The following is a 19,361-nucleotide window of genomic DNA, read 5'->3' as shown; positions in this document are numbered from 1 at the left end:
CATCCAAAGAAGCTGTGAGCAACATGTACGCTAGGGTCTCTAATGACAATAATTTAAAGGCTTTTTTCCATGAATCCTAATTGAACAAATGCGTGAGTATTCTGGTACAATTAAGCTTTTGCTTCTTTTCCTTGGAAACAAACTGATGAAGATCACCATGGCTAACTTGGTGGATTTGTTTGGATTAAAAACTCTTGGGATTTGTGCTTTTCATTAAGCTTTTGTAAAGCCTTTTCTCCAATTGATCATGGCAATTTCTCCATGCTAACTATGCCATTCCATTATCTTGAAAGGGGTTTTTTTTAGCTATCCACACTTCCTTCCCTAACTAGCAATGCTTTCCATTATTTCTCTGGAAGGCATATTTTTCTTCTTAATATTTTAAGTTATTTATACTCTTTTGCACCTTTGATTACAAGAAAAATTACAAAGTTTTTTTTTGAGGTCTTTCTTTACACTCTTTGCACCTTTGATTACAAGAAAAATTAGAAAGTTTTTTTTGAGGTCTAGATAGTATCTCTCCAAAAGGAAGGGTTACGAGGTGGGGGGGATAGCCCAACGGTACGGGCTCTTGCCCTACACCTCCACTGCTTGGGTTCAATACCTGCCCCCTCCTCCCGCATGCTTGAATGACACGTGGTCTATCCATTTCCTCACTAAAAAATATCCCTCGCGATACAAAAAGAAGGGTGATAAAAATTTGCTTGGTTCACAAGCTATAGAGCTAGCATCGATCACCTTTTTGTCATATTACCAAACTAGTGTTCAACATATAGCATAGAATACTTGTCAAAATGTACTACATATGTTGATAACATACACTTCTGAATGAAATCAAAACATAAGAAAAGACTCAAGATACTTTATAGATCTTGAGAGGAAAGTTGCTAGCTCTCATTGGCACGTGTGTGTGAATTGCGTTTTTATTTTCAACAAAATGGTTAATTTGAATACTCAACAAATAAATGTCATAGAAGAAAGTATGTTACCAACTTTCACCCACACATATACGTATATTTTTCCTTTTCCTTTTCAACAAAAAAGAACGTGTCAAACACATGAGAGATTAATGACATAGAAAAAGGTAAGGGTTTTTTCATATGATTCTTTGGGAAAAAGTTTGCCAGCCTATATCCACATTCACATGTGAGCTTAGGTGGGCTTGTGTATGTTGGGGTGTATCTAGTTGTGCTATTGTAGGCTATGTCAAAAAGTCCTCTAATGGTTTCATTTTAATTTCATGTGTACATCTGTTGCAAAAAGTCCTCTAATGGTGTCATTTCAATTTCATGTGCTACTAGAACTACAACATAAAACTCTCAAATCATGCAAAAAGTAAGTTCATGGGCAATAAGTAGGTAAACTAGTCAATAACAATCATAAGCAAATGGATCAAATAAATAATTAGGAAAAAAACCATCATAATGCCTTTTGGATAAGAGTGTGGCAAAACACTTTAATATGAATAAGAAAAAAAGTACAAATATTTTAAGTTAAGATATGATAATCTATTATTATTTAGGGAGTTTTAGGGAAGAAGGGTTAGAATATAAAAACTATATCCACTGAAAAAAAAAAGAAGTCGTCATGAATAAGAAAAAAAGTACAAACATTTTGATTTTTAAAGTAAAGGAAAACAGTTTTAAGTGCTTTTTTTTTGTTGAGAGAGAAGTAGAATTTTACTAGCTTACTAGTAAAAATTACATTGATTTTGACAAAAAAAGAAAGGGGCATGACAAAGCCTCACATGGGGAACCAAACAATTTGGCATTAAAAAAGAAAAAAGAAAAAAGCAACACATTAAAGATTTTCGTACTGCTAAAGAAGTGAAGTCAAAAAATGTGCAAAGCAAACGACAAGCCTACAAGATACTATCTGATTTAATTTACCTAACATTTTCAAGTACCTTATATGCTTCGTAGGTGTCGCCCACATTGGGTCTTCCTCTTGAAAATAGGAATGCATGATCATAAAATCTGCTTTTTTATACAGGGAAAAGGTTGTATTGATATTTCATGGTAGTTAATGGGATTTTATACCTGACATGGAATTAGCTTAGAGAATTAATTACCCTTCAAATTGACACTGTTTTTTTACACATCCAAAATCAAAGGGGTTTATAACTGCAAGATCATGTTACCAGTCCAATGGTTTGATTGGGAAGTTTGTTAGCGGTTCTTGCATGCATTAATGTTTTAGTTAGTTGGTTTAATGCTTGTATGGATTAAATCTCCAAAGGATAATTGCAAGTATGTTTAGCATCCCTTGGCATTAGCAATTGCAAGACTCTAAACACGTGTTTAATTTACTAAATCATAGCTTAATTGCAAGTACGTTTAGCATCCCTTGGCATTAGCAATTGCAAGACTCTAAACACTTGTGTTTAATTTACTAAATCATAGCTTATATAGCATGGACGATTGAGATTAAGGTTGGAATAGGTCAGTTTACCATAGCATGGATGATTGAGATTAAGGTTGGACTAGGGTTTGGAGGAGAGGCAAGCCATGCTTACTTGTACTTGTGCATGCAAGTGAGCAAAGTCCCAAGGCAAGATAAGGGAAAGATATGCCTCTTTGCTTTACTTTTTTTTTTCCCTGTTGATTGTGCTTGCAAGGTGTGTAGGATTGTGGAACTGCCATGGTTATTTGAAGGTGCTTTCTCACTTTCTCAAATTGGGTTGCATGGCCTTGCCTGTCTTTAGGGTGGCAGGTTCTAAAAGAGAGCGTTTTTTCAATCACAAAGGGAAAGGTCTAAAATAGGTGTAAAGAGTTAGCTTTGCAATTGTGGTACCATTTCATCATTCAAAAATTGGACAGAATTTCTTTAATTTAAAAACACACACACCCATTTCACACCAGTCAGCTTGCTTGGCCTCTAATTCATGACTTGTACCCTATGTTCTATAAGCCCTTCCAACAAAGTTCGAGAAATATTATTCTTACTCAACCTTACATCAATCCTTTTTTTTATATCATGAATTGAAGAGGAAATTGCAATTTTGCACTAGCTTTTTCTTTACACTTAAATCTATATATAACTAAATCTTGAAATTTTCGAGGAGGTTTTTTTCCTTCCCTCAATTTGAGAAGTCTTTTTAAAAAGTAGAAGAAAGAAATTGAACAAGTTCTAGGTTGAGACGAACCTATCTTTTCCCAAACCTTGCCTTCAAGTGTTTATTTCTGAAGTTCAATATCGTTAAAGAAGTGCTCCAACCAAAATTCTTCCCTCTCTTGAAGGGTGAAACATTAATGCTTTTCAACATACATTTAATTAAATAGATATTAATCGTGCAATTATTATTTCTTAAAATTCTAACTTTTTTTAAAAAAACTTTTTTGTTTGGCCATCCCTCCAAGGGGAAAGAAAAAAAGAAGGCCCTTCTTAGAGGAGGCTTTATAAGACACCTTCCTATAAAACAAGGTGTCTTACTTGCAAAGAATAAACATTGCCTTCAACCACTTGCTTACATACCCTAGAAAAGAAACTATCTCCCTTCAACCACTTGCTTACATACCCTAGTAAAGAAACTATCTCTTGCTTTGATCACATTGGGAACATAACACATGCCTTATGGTTTCCTTGACGATTAAGGCACAAAGTGTAGGCTTGCACGTACTTTCACTAACAATTCAAGGCAATGAAAAGAGATTTGAAGTTAGCTTGTTAGCAATACTAATTTGTAAAACTCTCCTAGTCAAGAGATTTGAAGTTAGCTTGTTAGCAATACTAATATGTAAAACTCTCCCTAGTCAAAAGATATGAAGGAAAAATTCATGAAGTAATTCATGGATATGTTCCAAAAACAAAGATTCAGGGAAATTTTAGTAAACTGAATCACATTTTTAATGAGCTACTATTTATAAAACATTACAATATTGTGATGTGACACAACCATTCAAGTCTAGTTTAAAAAATCCAAATTTTGTTTGGTAAGCCCAATTTTAAGCAAGAAAATTGTTGAAAAGATTCTTAACAAGTAGGAAGCTAGAATATACATTTGGAAAAGTTTAAGAAATGAAATCTTAATTATTAATCCCACTCATGTATGTGCCGCATTTGAGAAGCCTTTCTTCTCTTCCCCAAACTTTGCATCCTTCCATTGCAGTAATTAATGTATCAACATGAATATGCATAAATGCAATAGTTTTTAAACTCCTTTTTAATATATTAACATGAATATGCATCCCCCTTACTAGCTTTATGTATCACTAAATAATGTTTGAACTCTTTTTTAATATATCAACATGAATATGTTTTTTTATCACTAAATGCAAAAGTTTTGAACTCTTTTTGTATTTTTGTCCTAGAGTTTTCACTTGCACGCTTCGCAGCCTTTAGTAACTTTGTTTACAACAATCACCATTATTATTGACTTTCCACTAACCCATTACTATTGGAAATTTTTTATGACAAAGTGATCATAGTGACATTCCATTCATCCACATTTATGTGCTTATATATGAACTGGTTGCATCTCCTTAGGCCATGCAATGCATTGAAACATCTTTGAAACTCATCTTGTATGTAAAGTTACTATAGTGACATTCCTTTGTTGAGAGTACGCGTTAAAATGAAATTTCATGGAAATTGCAAAGCATAGCTTTGCACATGAAAGTATTAATATAAATCTCATACAACACAAAATTATGATTATTCTTGTCCTCACAAAGATCATCTTTTGTAAGAGGCAAGAACTTTGCTTTGATTGAAAGTAGTTTAAACGAAATTGTGCTTGACTAGAATAGATAATTGATTGACACACTAGGCCCATTCTTTTATAAAATAAACAATAATATAGGAGCATAAACCTTCACCTAATCTTGGAACTATCAAAATTGTTTTAAAAATAAGGAAATGTACAACAATAAGTTACTTCTCTATATTATATAAAGAAAAAGTTTCACGGGGCGGCTACGCGGCAAGAATTTGGAGGTTTGGGACGCAGTTTGTAGGTTCGAAGAGGGCTAGGCTCCTACCTGTCGAAGACGGGTGAGGTTACTCATTAATGCACTTTGTGCTATTCTGATGACTTGTCTAAAAGATGACAGCTGTTTATTAGTGTAGGATGCAGTTTTGAGGTTCGAGGAGGGGTAGACTCCTACCTGTTGAAGACGGGTACTCCTACCTGTCGAAGACGGGCAAGGTTACTCGTAAATGCAATTTGTGCTATTTTGATGACTCTTGTCTAAAAGATGGGAGCTGTTTATTAACCCGGCTTGCCGTAAATACTAACAAAGGACGCGTGGCAGGTACGGCAATGGGCAGATGTGAAAACAGGTGCTTACCAATTAAAACTTTGGGGAAAAAAAAAACCATTACAGCGGTCAATCAGGACCAGGCCCTTTCACATTTCATTGCGTGAAAGAGTGCCATCGTGTCCGGCCGCCCACTACGAACCCACGTTTTGTCCGGGCCCTTGCACATCCGACAAGTTCCATCCGTCCTTGCTCCAGCTTTTCACCTCCATTACTCCACAGCTTTTGCTCCGAGCTTTAAAATCCTCTCAGCTTTCCTCATTTGGAGATCCATTCCGTGGTTGCCATGCGCACACCATCGCCTTTGCTCAATATTGCAAAATGAATATAATGACTTCCCTTTTGCCCCTCATGATGATATATAGATTATATGGCCTCCATTAGACCTAATTGATGCATATTGCACATGCAGTAAGACATCCACACGCATGAGGTCAACACATATTGGATGACCATATGGCATGCATTGAGGTCTAATTGATGCATACATTAAAAGCATGCAATAAGATGTGCACAAGCATGACATCAACAAAATGCTGATGACCCATTTGCCCATACCAGCTGTGGGGGCTTACCATGCATTAAATCCTATAAGATGGGCACAAGCATGAGATCAACAAAATACCGACGAGACCCATTCCGCCCAAACCAGCCAGTCCGAGCTCGGGGCTTACCATGCATTGAGTTTAGTTGATGCATACTGCATGCAATAAGATGTGCACCAGCATGAGATCAACAAAATACTGATGACCCATTTGCCCATACCAGTCGGTCAGCGCTGGGGGTTTACCATAATGCACCCCATCACTGCAATTGTTGTCGAAGTGCCATGGGTATGTGAGATCAAACCCATCAACAACACCCCATAGCAGATTAGCCTTCCTGAGACTCTCTACAAACATGTAATTGAACACCTCCATCTTGTGTGGGTTGAATGCCGCACCTCTCGCCCATGCCGCTGTCGCTATGGTGGTCCTGTAGATGACTCTGGGCTTTGGCTCCTTCACTCTATTTAGCAAAGAAGCCCAAAACTTTGTGGCTGTATTGACCCCTTGCTCTACAAATTGATGCACATGCTTCCAATACATGCCATCATGGAGGCCAGAGTTCATAATGATGACATCCGGGGCCGAATTCTCCGAGAAGTAAGCCGCGATCTGCTCTCTGAAAGCCGAGTTGTTGAGAGAGAATAGGCCTTCATGGTTTAGTGAGACATTAGAATGACCATTAAACATGCTGGTTATTCTCACATATTGGGAGGGGTTAAGTGGCCTAGAGTATGTAGTATCAAATCTTCTAGGGACCTCTGTGATGTTCTCGAAGCCCAAGACAAAGCTGAGAAAGTTTCTGATGGTATCCACATGGTTGGAATCACCCCAAAAGAAGAGCCACTTCTTATTTAAGCACTTCCATGCATCATCTTTTGTGAGTATTCTGAATGAGCAATGCGCAGAATACACCCATCCATTGCTCTCAAGGCCCCCTACAGGACCTCTACACCAAGGGTCTTCACACTTCTCATTCACATCCATGCATATGAACCTGCCCTTACCATCCACAGAGCAGCTCCTGTTGTACTTGGACCTAACCCACCTTCCTGTCCAACCATCTAACCCAAAATCATTGGCTTTACACTGGCTTAACCGCGGTGAATCCATCACAATCGGCAAACTCTTCTCAGCATGGAACTTGATCTGCAAGATGATCATGGTTTCATTCCTGAACCATCTTTCAGGCCTTCTGTGAAGCCCATGGTAGTTGCAAAAGGCGAGGAAAACCTTCAAGTTATACACCCCTGCAAATCTAGGATGGACTTGGAGAAGGATAGAATAAGATCCATCTCCAAGGTCTGTGATGGGGGCTCTAGACTTCCAATTAGGACCAGATAGATCTGCCTCAAAATAGTCCCCTCCAGAGCACCTTCTTCTTCCATATTCATCAACAGAGATTAATGTGAACTCATGTATCAATCCACAACTCAAACTGATGTAAGGTTGGCCCTTCTTGGGTCTAGGCAACCCAAATAGGTGAGCTCTTGCAGTTGCTATATCATGGCATGCCTTGCTCCCATTCTGTGCAATCGATGCCAAAAACTTCTGAGTGTAATTGGAGATAGGAGAGGGCCTTATCCAATCTACTTTAACAAGTGTGTCAACCACATCCACCTCCTGCAGCAGTAGGTTATTAATTAGTTCTGATATTATAAGAGAATTACAAGACCATAACCAATGCATACATGTGTAATTATGCTCACTAAGTACAATGGGTTGTACAGTGGGCAGCTCCTGCATAATTATCATAAAATCAACTCTCTTAAGCTTAGTCAAGACGAAGCAAGCGCTATAATATTATCAGCACAACAATTAAGGTGGTGTAGAGATGTTGCCTTTGATTTGAATGAGGCAGAGGGGTTTCCGATTTCTCTTCTGAGAGCGGTGGAGCTTCTGCTGCTGAGGAGGGCGGTGGGGCTGGAAATGGGGAGCTGTCTGGCGACAAAGCCGAAGCTGGCTTCGAGAAGGTAGTTGGAGCCGGTGGTCAGGACGAGGAAGAGCAAGCTAAGGGAGATGGCTACAAGGAAGGTGGTGGTGCCAGGCAATGGCAGTCCGGCGGCTGAAGATAATTTGGGTTGCATGGCGGTTCAGCGCACAGCAATGAAAAGCTAACAGGTGAAGATATGGCAGAGACTGTGTGTGTCTGTGTGTGTGTGTGTGTGTGTGAGAGAGAGAGAGAGAGAGAGAGAGAGAGAGAGAGAGAGAGAGCTTGGCGCTTGCAGCATGTATGTACCACAGAAGTCCTTTTTGTCGTTAGCTGGTCGTCCCCAGGCGGTTTTTCTCTAAACCTATTCTCGTTCTTGATACGCATTATTAATAATTAATAAATGTTAATTACGCGCCTAATACCACCCTACTCCTTTTGTATAACACTAGCCCTATCCTACCTCTCCCAATAATACCAAAGCCTTAATCTCACTATGCCTCTCTCCAAACATGTGGTCCAAAAAACCTACAAAAAAAAGTGTCCAAAAATAAAAAAATCGTCCTCTCATCTGTTTTTCTTGGCTCAAATGGGTTAAAAAAACCATTTCACTTCTTGCTCGCCTTGAAAATACCACCCGTCGAGCTTTTTACAACTTTGGTTTTGATTGCTTGGGGATAGTGTCTTTTTCTCGGGATATCGTGTCTTTTTCTAGCACCGATTAGGATAATTAAGCCACATCTTCAATATTGTTACTATAACTCACAACTCCAATGTCATTACTAGAAGTCTAGCATCATGCCTTAGCAATTTTTACAAATCCTCCCATCAGCCTTTGATATTCCTAGTCAATTAATTCAACGTGCTTCAAGATAATTGAGCGTTTGCAACTTGCATGCCAATTATCTCAAGTCCAGTAATTGCCAAACTTTGTTGGTATTTGGCATGTGTTTGTGACCTGTATGTACACATTTGGGCAAGTCCATTGTAGTCAAAGGTAAAATATTCCCAAGCAAATTTACTCTTAAATGGGAGTTTTAAACTAACAACCATCTCAAGCTATCATCTCCCTTTTGATCAACTTTGTTTGCTAGAACACCAAGCTGTGGAACGTTTTGCTAGCTTTCTTGTGCAAGATAACAACTCGGCTGCACCCAGGGGTCACTCATAAATATGTAAGACAACATGTGAGTTCAACAAAAGGGTTTTTTTTTCTTGTGGAGTTACACAAAATTTACATACATAAGGGGATTTTTAATTGAAATGGTGAAAATTTTGGTACATAAGGAGTACTTTTATTGTAAAAAGTGTTACGGAAGGAATGTTTTTAAAATTAAAACATGGGTTAATAGAATCCCCAAGGATAACAACACATGGAAAAAAAAGCCTCTCTTGATGGGGATTGCAGCAAAATAGTCAAAAAGATGAAAAAGATAATGGAACTAGCCATAAAATGTGCCTTGCATTAGTTACGTGTTAAACTTGCACTTCCTTGGGTGGGTTAAGGCAACTCATGCGTGTCTCTTTTAATGTCACCCTCAATCATATGAGTAAGTCAGTGATATGAGATATACGTTTTTCTTAAGTCATGTCCGTGTATAAAAAATCACCAATACGAGATTTAAGTTTTTCTAAAATGTTCGTGTAAAAAATTCTAATGTCATGAGAAATCACAAAGAGGAAGACATGCTTGTTATATCATACTTGTTGCAAATTAGGGTAAGAGGATATAGGGAATAAGAGAGGGCAAAAGGAGGACTTCGAAAGAAGTAAAGGGAGAGGAAATAATGACATTCAAGTGATTCACGCTTTCAAGACGTAAAAAAGGGCTCTTATATATTTCTATAAAAGTGAACCACTCTTTTTAAAATAAAGACTTTAAAAAAGGGATCTCACATATTTCTATACAAGTGAACCACTCTTTAAAATAAAGAACGTTGTTCATATTTTTTAAATTAATATTATCTTCATTTCTATTATTGGCTGCTGATCATAGCTCAAAATGTTTGACCAAAAACTATCACTAAATGTCTACCTTTGCAAAGCAAGCTAATTATGTGACTTATGAAGAAGAAAAAAGCAACGTTAAAAAAAAAGGATCCACTTGATAACCCTAGCTCCTCAATAAGATTGATTAGGTCTTGCCATGAATTGTAACTTATGACTTGTGAAGAGAGCACATGAGAAAGGTATAGAGAGCCCAAGAATTGATCAATGTATTTTAAAAATTTGTATGCTTATTGTTGATAGCATGAGGAAACTTGATGTTGGACCCCTAATATAATAACAAGTTAGGTAAGTACATGAGGCCCATTAATGGATTCAAACAAAGTAAGATTCCCATTATACTCCAAAAATGTTTCTAATACTCCTATTTGCTAGGATGAAGTTATTTGAGGTATCCTATGTTATGTCAAAATGTGGTTTTGGTGATGTGTGTAGGATTCAAGTTAAGCAAGGATTGTGCCAAAACTCAGCAATTAACACTATAAACATGCTTGATGTGAATCTTGAACCCATCATCAAACCCACTTTCCACATGCCAAACTCCATCCAAATATTGACCATTGTCACGGTCTGAGAGGTAAAATCATAATATTAGAAAATGTATAAAAACCAAAAAATGCAATCTGATACATACAACAAATAATCACTAATTTTTAAGCACCAAATTTTGTGTACGCGCACACGCGTGTGTACATACATATATGTATATATATACATATACATATACATGTGTGTGTGTGTGTGTGTGTGTGTGTGTGATATGTACACACACACACACACACACATATAGACATATATGTGTGTGTGATATGTACACACACACACACACACACACACACACACACATGTGTATGTATGTATATATGTATGTGTGTGTGCATAGGTGCGTGCGTGCGTGTATCTTTGCATGTATGTATATGCACACACATATATGTCTATATGTGTACATATATGAATACATATGGAGAGAGAGAGAGAGAGAGACCTTGGCCCTTGTAGCATGTATGTACCATGGTAGTCCTTTGTATCCGTTAGCTGGTCGTCCCCCCCAAGGTGGTTTTTCTCGTAACCCATTCTAGTTCTTGATACGCATTATTAATAATTAATTACGTGCCTTTACATCACCTAATTAATATTAATTACGTGCCTTTACATCACCTAATACCACCTAATTAATTAATATTAATTACGCGCCTTTACATCACCTAATACCACCTAAAGCTTAGAGTTTGCCTCACATCCTCACCACCCCATGTGTGACTAGACTTCAATTGACACCTACTCCTTGTCTATAACACTAGGCCTATTCTAACTCTCCCAATAATGTCAAAGCCTTCATCACTATGCCCTCTCCAAACATGTCGTCCAAAAACCTACCAAAAAAAGTGTTAGAAAAAAATATATTTTTCTTTGCTCAAATGGGAAAAAACCATTTAACTTCTTGCTCGCCTTGAAAATACCACTGGTCGAGCTTTTTACAACTTTGGTTTTGATGTATAGAGCCGTGAAGATAAACTCACGTATGTGTGACCTCTGCTTGCTTTGACTGCTTGGGGATAGTGTCTTTTTCTAAAATGATTATGATAATTAAGTCACATCTTCAATATTTTTACTATAACTCACAACTCCAATGTCATTATTAGAAGTCTAGCATCATGCCTTAGCAATTTTTACAAATCCTCCCATCAGCCTTCAATATTCCTAGTCAATTAATTCAACGTGCTTTAAGATAATTGAGCGTTTGCAATTTGCATGTCAATTATCTCAAGTCCATTAATTGCCAAACTTTGTTGGTATTCGGCATGCGTTTGTGAAATGTACACATTTGGGCAAGTCCATTGTAGTCAAAGGTAAAATATTCCCAAGCAAATTTACATGAACAACTCTTTGGGAGTTTTAAACTAACAACCATCTCAAGCAATCATCTCCCTTTTGATCAACTTTGTTTGCTAGAACACCAAGCTGTGGAAGGTTTTGCTAGCTTTCTTGTGCAAGATAACAACTCGGCCGGGGTCACTCAAAAATATGCAAGACAACAAGTGAGTTCAACAAAAGGGGTTTTTTTCTCTTGTGGAATTACACAAAATTTAGATACATAAGGGGTTTTTTAATTGAAATGGTGAAAATTTTAGTACATAAGGATACTTTTATTATAAAAAGTGTTACAGAAGGAGTGTTTTTAAAATTCAAAAATCCATAAGTCGGGGGTTTTTCAAATACCCTTGAACGCACGTGCTACATAGGGGGTTACCCCCCCAAGGATAACAACACATGGAGAAAAAAAGCCTCTCTTGAGATGGGGATTGTAGCAAAATAGTCAAAATAATGAAAAAGATAATGGAACTAGCTATAAAATGTACCTTGCATTAGTTACACATCAAACTTGCACTTCCTTGGGTAGGTTAAGGCAAATCATGTGTGTCTCTTTTAATGTCACCCTCAATCATATGAGTAAGTTAGTGATATGATATATACATTTTTCTTCAATTATGTTCGTGTATAAAAAATCACCAATACGAGATTTAAGTTTTTTCTAAAATGTTCGTGTAAAAAAAATCTCATGTCATGAGAAATCACAAAGAGGAAGACACGCAGTGGGTTCTTATATCATACTTGTTGCAAATTAGGGTAAGAGGATATAGGGAATAAGGGAGGGAAAAAAGGACATGGAGGACTGCGAAAGAAGTAAAGGGAGAGGAAATAATGACATTCAAGTGGTTCACGCTTTCAAGACATAAAAAAGGGCTCTTATATATTTCTATAAAAGTGAACCACTCTTTTTTAAATAAAGATGTAAAAAATAAAGAGGTAAAGACATAAAAAATGGCTCTCACACATTTCTATAAAAGTAAACCACTCTTTAAAATAAAGAATGTTGTTCATATTTTCAAAAGAAATATTATCTTCATTTCTAGTATTGGTTAAGGCTGATAATGTTTGACCAAAAACTATCACTACATGTCTACCTTTGCAAAGCAAGCCAACTATGTGACTTATGAAGAGGAAAAAAGCAACATTTAAAAAAGGGATCCACTTGATAACCCTAGCTCCTCAATAAGATTGATCAGGTCTTGCCACCATGAATTGTAACTTATGAATTTTGAAGAAAGCACATGAGAAAGGTATAGAGAGCCCAAGAATTGATCAATGTATTTTAAAAATGTGTATGCCTATTGATAGCATGAGGAAACTTGATGAAGTAAATCTTCTCCTAGGCGGCCGTCATAAAGTTCATTGGAACCTTCTTTGAAATGATACAACTGCAAGAATAAAGTTAGTTCAGAAGGATGTTATTGCACACAGAAGACAGTTTGGAGGGAATGAGAACCTTCATCTCCAATTTCAAAAGACAAATGCGAGCCTCCTCTCACTATAGCGAGTCATATTCTTTCACTCTGCCTCATATCCAAGTTACTCATTTCTAAAACACTTCACACACTCATTCTATTGAAGAGTCTAGTCATGAAAGCATTAAGAGAAAGTACCATCTACACATTGATCTAGATAGTGAGTATGTGCCCATTCAAAAATGTAGAATGGTCAACTATTGCTCTCATCAGATGTTAAAGATCATATGAGGTTGTCGGCGGGGACGCAACACATAGATCTTTGGTGTGATGGCTCTATCTATCCTATTGACCCCCGTACTGCTTCACATCCTCCCTTTTCAAATCCCACAACTCTCTTGTGTTTTGCAGATGATGGCACCAAAGGCTTACTAGGATATTGCAAGTCAATTTCTTACATGCAAGAAAGAGAGAGGCATTATTCACAACATTCAACTGAGCTTCTTAGCTTGCCTGCTGAATGCAAGACACAAAAAGTTAGATTGTAAGAACAAGAGTGTTAAATCAACAAATTAAGAAGTGACCTCCGCAAATATAGAGAAAAAGACACAAGCATTGAACCGCGCATACGGAGAAGAAAGCTCAAAAACGTTGAGAACTTGAGGCCCGGTTCTGGAGGCTTGAAGGAGAGAATCCAAGCCATAAGGTAAGATTGCACTCAATGCATTCCCATTCACATGTCTTTTATGTGTTAGCAGTTAATATTATTCTATTTGCGGGGTTGCTTTGTGATTTACATGTTCTCTATGTTAGTAATGAGTAGTGTTGTATTTGTAGGGTTGTCATACATCCCGATAAAGAGAATATCAATCCCAATCTTAATCCTAGAAAGTAAATGAAATCAATAGTAACATCTAGAATGGCAAGAGAAATGATAAAGGAGAAGAAGTTCAAGGTGGTTCAACGAGATATTGTGGATGAATTTATAACCAACAATATAGTTTCGGCTACGGATATTCAATCCGCCATGGATTCAAGTGGAGTCAGTCTCGTAAGGGTTATAGTTGCCATCCAGAAGTCAGTGTCATCATTCCTTGAGGCCAAAGGCAATAAAGCAAAGCTACTTCCAATACCTACAAAAGTTTGGATACATAGGGAGAAATTAAACACAAAACAGCTTCACTATGTTGGTCACTCATACCACATTGTAGGAGAGTTTAAGAGAGAAGGTGCCAGCATATTTTATAATGAATACAACAATATATTCATGGACTTGGAGCTCTTGCAAAAGAGAATGGTGGAGTTCTATGATATTACATTTGAGGAGACAGGGGGTGTACTTCAATTTGTTATCAAGCTTGATGAGTGCGAGATTATCAACAAGGAGAAAAAGATGGAAAGGGTCACAATAACACTTATGAATAGGGCTCTTTCTAATTGCAGTAGGGATGATCCAAAGTAATTTAGCGTGCAGTCTGAGACAAACATCTAGTGGCTAGGTTCATTTGAGGTCAAGAAAGAGGACCATGAATCCTTGTTTTGGGTATTTCATCATACACATATCCCCAATCTCATCAAAGAACAGATAATTGCAACCAGGATGCTCCATGTAAAGAAAAGGGGGGACTTTAAAGTTCAATGGCATCTTGCTGGTGACTTGAACACTCTCAAGTGCTTATTTAGTTGCACAGTAAAGGGGCCAATGCAAAGTCTCCATGCCTTAACTGCATGGACTCCACAAGGGTGATGGACTCTAAGTGGTGGAGAGAAGTGGTGGAGAGACAACCACCGAACAGACAAATTTTGGATGAGAACTTTAAACCAGTGTTTGAGATTTCTCTTTCCAATGTGCATATATGCACGCTTCATGCTTTGTGTCGTATCATAGAGAAATTGGTATATCTAGAGCTACATTGGCTTTGCTTGGAAGATCAAGAATGTAGTAGAGAGGAAAGAAGCCATCCGTGCATTGGAGAAGGTGCTATCTGAAATTGGACTACATGGAGGTAATGTCCAGATTCTGATGGACACTAAAAAGTCATCCAATGAAAAGGAAGTTCCAATGAAGCCCTCTATTGGAGATGTTAAGGCAAGAAGATTTCTTTCCAAGCCAATGAATAATCAGCAACACAAAGCCACAAAGTTAGGAAAGCAATATACAACAACCTATACAAGCAAAATCGAATACCAACAGTGGAAAAAGCTGCATAATGTAGTGAAAGACCATGAAGGTGCTTCAAGGAATGTCAAAGCAGATGTTTGGTGTTCAGTTGATACTCTATTCTAAATGTGCGAGAAAGTCAACTACTCCCAGCAAGACAAAAAGAGCTTTCAAGACAACTTACAAGCATTCAAAAAAGCATTCAGAGCTGCTTGGACTGACACCAACATTACACACTACATGGTATGTTTCTAGCTTACTCTTGTTTCATAGCCCTCGATATAACTTACATTGTATGTTTTCTTATGCAGCATATTCTCTACAACCACATGCCTTACTTTATCAACAAGTATGGAGATCCTAGCATTTAGAACACACAAGGGCTTGAGAAATCACACTATATGGCTCGAAATGCATATTTCAGGCACACACAACATGGTGGTGGAAAAAGTAAGGCAAACAGTCTACAAGAAGTGTTCCAATGGTTTTATAGAAGGATACCGCAAAAACTACACAAAAAAGAAACCTTGAGGTCATCCAAATTGATGCAGACACTCAGAGATATGGAAAGGAAGAGATTGAAGCATTTCGAAGATTTAAAAACTCAGATTGCATACAAGCACAAAACAAATGGAGAGAACAAAAGATTTTTGTTAATCATCGTTGGACAAATAGATGTAACACGTCTTTTACAATGTATCTTTCCATTCTAATGACTTTTGTAATTCTTGTGGTTCTGGCTTTCGTTTATACCTTAGCAAACAGTGTTTGCCATACTCTTCTAGTTCCTGTGGATTCTCTATGCCTAGAGACAATGCTACTATAGTATAGGTATGAAAGTAACCCCTTCGGGTGCTGGCATAAACCAGGGTAGCATCCAAAAATTTCTAAGGAAGTGGACTTCTCTATCAAAATAATCTTCTCATAACTTTTAGGAATAATTGTTCCACCTAGAAACAGGGACAATGTCTTGAATAAAAAATTTGCGACTCTCCCTTCCTGGCTCATGGCATTGTGGTAGATTATCATCTTTGCCTTAGAAAATTTGGGTAGGTAGTGAGAGAGAGCTGCGTCTCGGCCACAATACTCCCTTTTATGCCATTGCTGTAAGAATTCATCCATAATTTGACTTCAAACGTACTTTGCAAAACAAAATAATTAAGAAAACATAAATCTACATATCACTTCTACACACACACACACACACACACACATAAAGAGAGAGAGAGACAGAGAGAGAGAGAGATAGAGAACCTGAGTCTCATCTGTCACAAACAGTTGATCTTGCTAAATGTTAATAGAACTTTTGCTATCTTCTCCTACTCTGTTCATCCACTCCTTTCTGGAGTCATTCAACTTATCATAGCCATATTTGGCCTGAAGCTCCATGAAGGTCTTATCGTCTGGCACAAAACCATCATCATTGAACTTCTGTGCTTTGCTCAAACATATGCTAAGACACTCTTTTACTATTGTAATTCTCCTCCAATGCTAAGTCATCGCTGTCTCTTTTGAGACAAAACCACTGCTCTCTTCCTGAAATTTGGCAATAGCACATAGAGCAAAACCTTACCTAAGACTTAAAATATTGTGAATGTCAGCAAATAAGAGTACATAACGTTTGTTATCCACAATGAATTCTGGCAGTACTGGCAATATTAGACCACACTGGTCCACTTTATAGAGATCTACATCCAGAGGTCTCTCTATGATGCACGTCTTAAGAGCAACAATATCCATAGACTTGGCATCCTCTTCCTCTTGTACTAATTGCATCTCTTCCTCAACTTCTGCCTGTTGAGAAGAAGGTAACTCATCTTCTTGGGGAATCTCATCTTCAATAGTACCTTCATAGAGCAGTTCTTCACCCCTTTTAGGAAGCTCTTTATAGAGGCAGTGCAAGTAGCAGAGGAATCCCAATGGCTCATACAGCAGCCTGCAGTAGCAACTCATGTGCATGGTACACCAAGTAGGCTTGTAGGAAGATGGGAGTTGCTGGTACTTCTTGTATAAAAAATTGTTTACCTTCTTTCTTGGTGCATAATCCAACAACAAGTGCACGTAAGCCTGATCCCTTAGCAGAAGCCTTCCTTTGGATACTGCTTTTTTGAAATTATCCCTCTGTTTTGACAGGTACTCTGCATGCTGGTCCAAAATTGACTCTACTGGGGCAAAGGCTTGTTAAACATCTCAACAATTATGTGAAAGTCATCAGCATCTCCAGCGTTATAAACAAAATCTAAAAGTCTCTCATCAATTAAGGCAAGATCATTGCTCTCAACAACAATTTCCTCCTTCTTGTCCTTCATGTCTATGCTAAGAACTTGCTTCTTCTTCTTTTGCATCTCTGTATCACCAGTTGGCCCTTTCTCCTCCTTAGCCTTCGTTGAGAAATCAAAATCCCTCTTAATAGAGGGCCTCTGGTGAGCAGGTCATTTTTGGAAAGGGACACCAAACTGAGAACATCGAATTTCTCCTGTTCATATTCATCTGCCCCCATATCCTGGTCTTCTGAATAGGGTTCCTCATCATTATGTTGCTTAACAAAGTAAAGGGGGGAACTGGATTCTCTCGGGTCCACAGTTGGAAATCCTTCCTCCTATGTCTGCCCTCTCACAATCTGTGGCTTCTCTATCCGTGCCATAACCTCCGGTCTTAGACGTACACACACACACACACACACACACACACACACACACACACACACACACACGCACACACACACACACACACACACACACACACACAGAGGACATTGAGAGAGAGAGAGAGAGAGAGAGAGAGAGAGAGAGAGAGAGAGAGAGAATGTGTGTGCAATCTGGTGCGATAATGCAAATGCACGCTAAATGGAACAGCTATTGCGTGCCAAGAGGCACACATTGAGGGGAAGAGGGAGAGAGGTAGAGAGAGAGAGAGAGTTATGTCTCTTTTTTCCAAGATTATTCATAGCTCATGGGGCGAGGACAAAAGCTACTGCAAGGATACAGGGTAAGGGGATTGGCACAGCAAAGGGTGCCTCTCAGAAGAAGCCAAGAAAGGGAAAGCCTATCCACATTCTGAAACAGGCAGAACAAGAAGGTTTTCCCAGAACTTCTACATTTATTCTGAGGGAAATCAGGAAAGCTCAGAAGTGTGTAGAGTTGTGTGCTCCCTTTTCAAAGGCTGTGCAGGTCCATTTGTGAGCAGTGGAACCTAACTCTAAGGTGGAAGAGGATAGCCTTGCTCTCTATCTACAGGAGGTTGTTGAAGATTTTCTCCTAGAGTACTTCAATGACCTATGTGTTATGAGCACCCACGCGTATAGGATGACAATAATGCCCAAGGACAGTGACACACTGAAGAGGCTTAGATGGAGATATGAAAAGCTTCTACACCCTACAGAGTTTATAGATCCAAAGATGAGAGATATCCTGATGATTCCACCAGTGAGAGCTCCAAGGGATAAAATAAAAATTATAGAGATTACACATGATGTTAACACAAGAGCAAGGGGGCAAAACAGGAAGCCATATGGGAGGAAGAGAACAGGATCAGAAAAGAAAAGGATCAACAAGTGAATAGACCCCCAACGAATCTGCAAGAATAGTACATGAAAGAAACAGAAAAGTTGGAAAGCAGCCAACCTGGAGATGCTAAGGAGCTTTAAGAGGGGTGTGTTTGTCTTTGTGGCAATGGAAGATGGTGAGAGACAACTCTCCCTTGACTCAGTGGATCTCAGGACTCTGATGGATAGGACAACATAGATCTCAGACACTATCCTATATGTGTGCCTAAAGTAAGTATGCGAATTGCCTTTACCTGATGATATGGTCCTTTGCTCTTTACGTTTTTTTCTTTTTCCTCAATGAGTTACCCTTGTTTTTGCAGTTTAATAAAGTGCCAGCTTCCTCGAGAGAGCCATTCTGAGGTGTTTATTCTGAACTCATAGCTGGCACCATTGCTAAGAAAAAAGAGCACTTCTCAACAAGAGATACAAAAGTGGTTCAGATATTTGAACATGCTCGAGGTTACAGTAGTAATTCTTCCATATGAATCAGGGTATGTTCTTCTCTATCTTGTTAGTCATATGCGTCTAATAGATAGGGGATGCCTTAGTTTTAGACATTTCTGCATTTGCAAGAACCATTGGAGCCTTGCGTGCATAGAATTGGATAAGAGAATTGTGTGGACCCT

The 19,361-nt window shown here is 38.2% G+C and overlaps 1 protein-coding gene across 1 annotated transcript; it reads right to left on the bottom strand.

Annotated features, from left to right (window-relative positions):
- Window positions 1–4,860: 4,860 nt before the first annotated feature.
- On the bottom strand, window positions 4,861–8,009 carry LOC147604801 (uncharacterized). The gene is made up of 2 exons (XM_086794721.1): window positions 7,645–8,009; window positions 4,861–7,426 (listed from the first exon to the last, which is right to left on the bottom strand). Exons 1-2 carry the CDS (start codon window positions 7,888–7,890, stop codon window positions 5,945–5,947), a joined length of 1,728 nt encoding a protein of 575 aa, XP_086650847.1. The 5' UTR covers window positions 7,891–8,009; the 3' UTR covers window positions 4,861–5,944.
- Between the last annotated feature and the right edge of the window lie 11,352 nt (window positions 8,010–19,361).

The sequence above is a fragment of the Cibotium barometz genome, chromosome 61, assembly GCF_041138505.1.
Source record: "Cibotium barometz isolate CiBa-2024 chromosome 61, ASM4113850v1, whole genome shotgun sequence".
Lineage (NCBI taxonomy): Eukaryota > Viridiplantae > Streptophyta > Polypodiopsida > Cyatheales > Cibotiaceae > Cibotium > Cibotium barometz.
This window is presented reverse-complemented; position numbering and strand designations above follow the sequence as displayed.

Bases quoted from the DNA above. Each gene is read 5' to 3' on its own strand.
- LOC147604801 (XM_086794721.1), bottom strand. From the start codon at position 7,890: ATGCAACCCAAATTATCTTCAGCCGCCGGACTGCCATTGCCTGGCACC. The intron at 7,427-7,644 runs GCAACATCTCTA...CTACTGCTGCAG, and splicing joins CTGCCTCATTCAAATCAAAG to GAGGTGGATGTGGTTGACAC.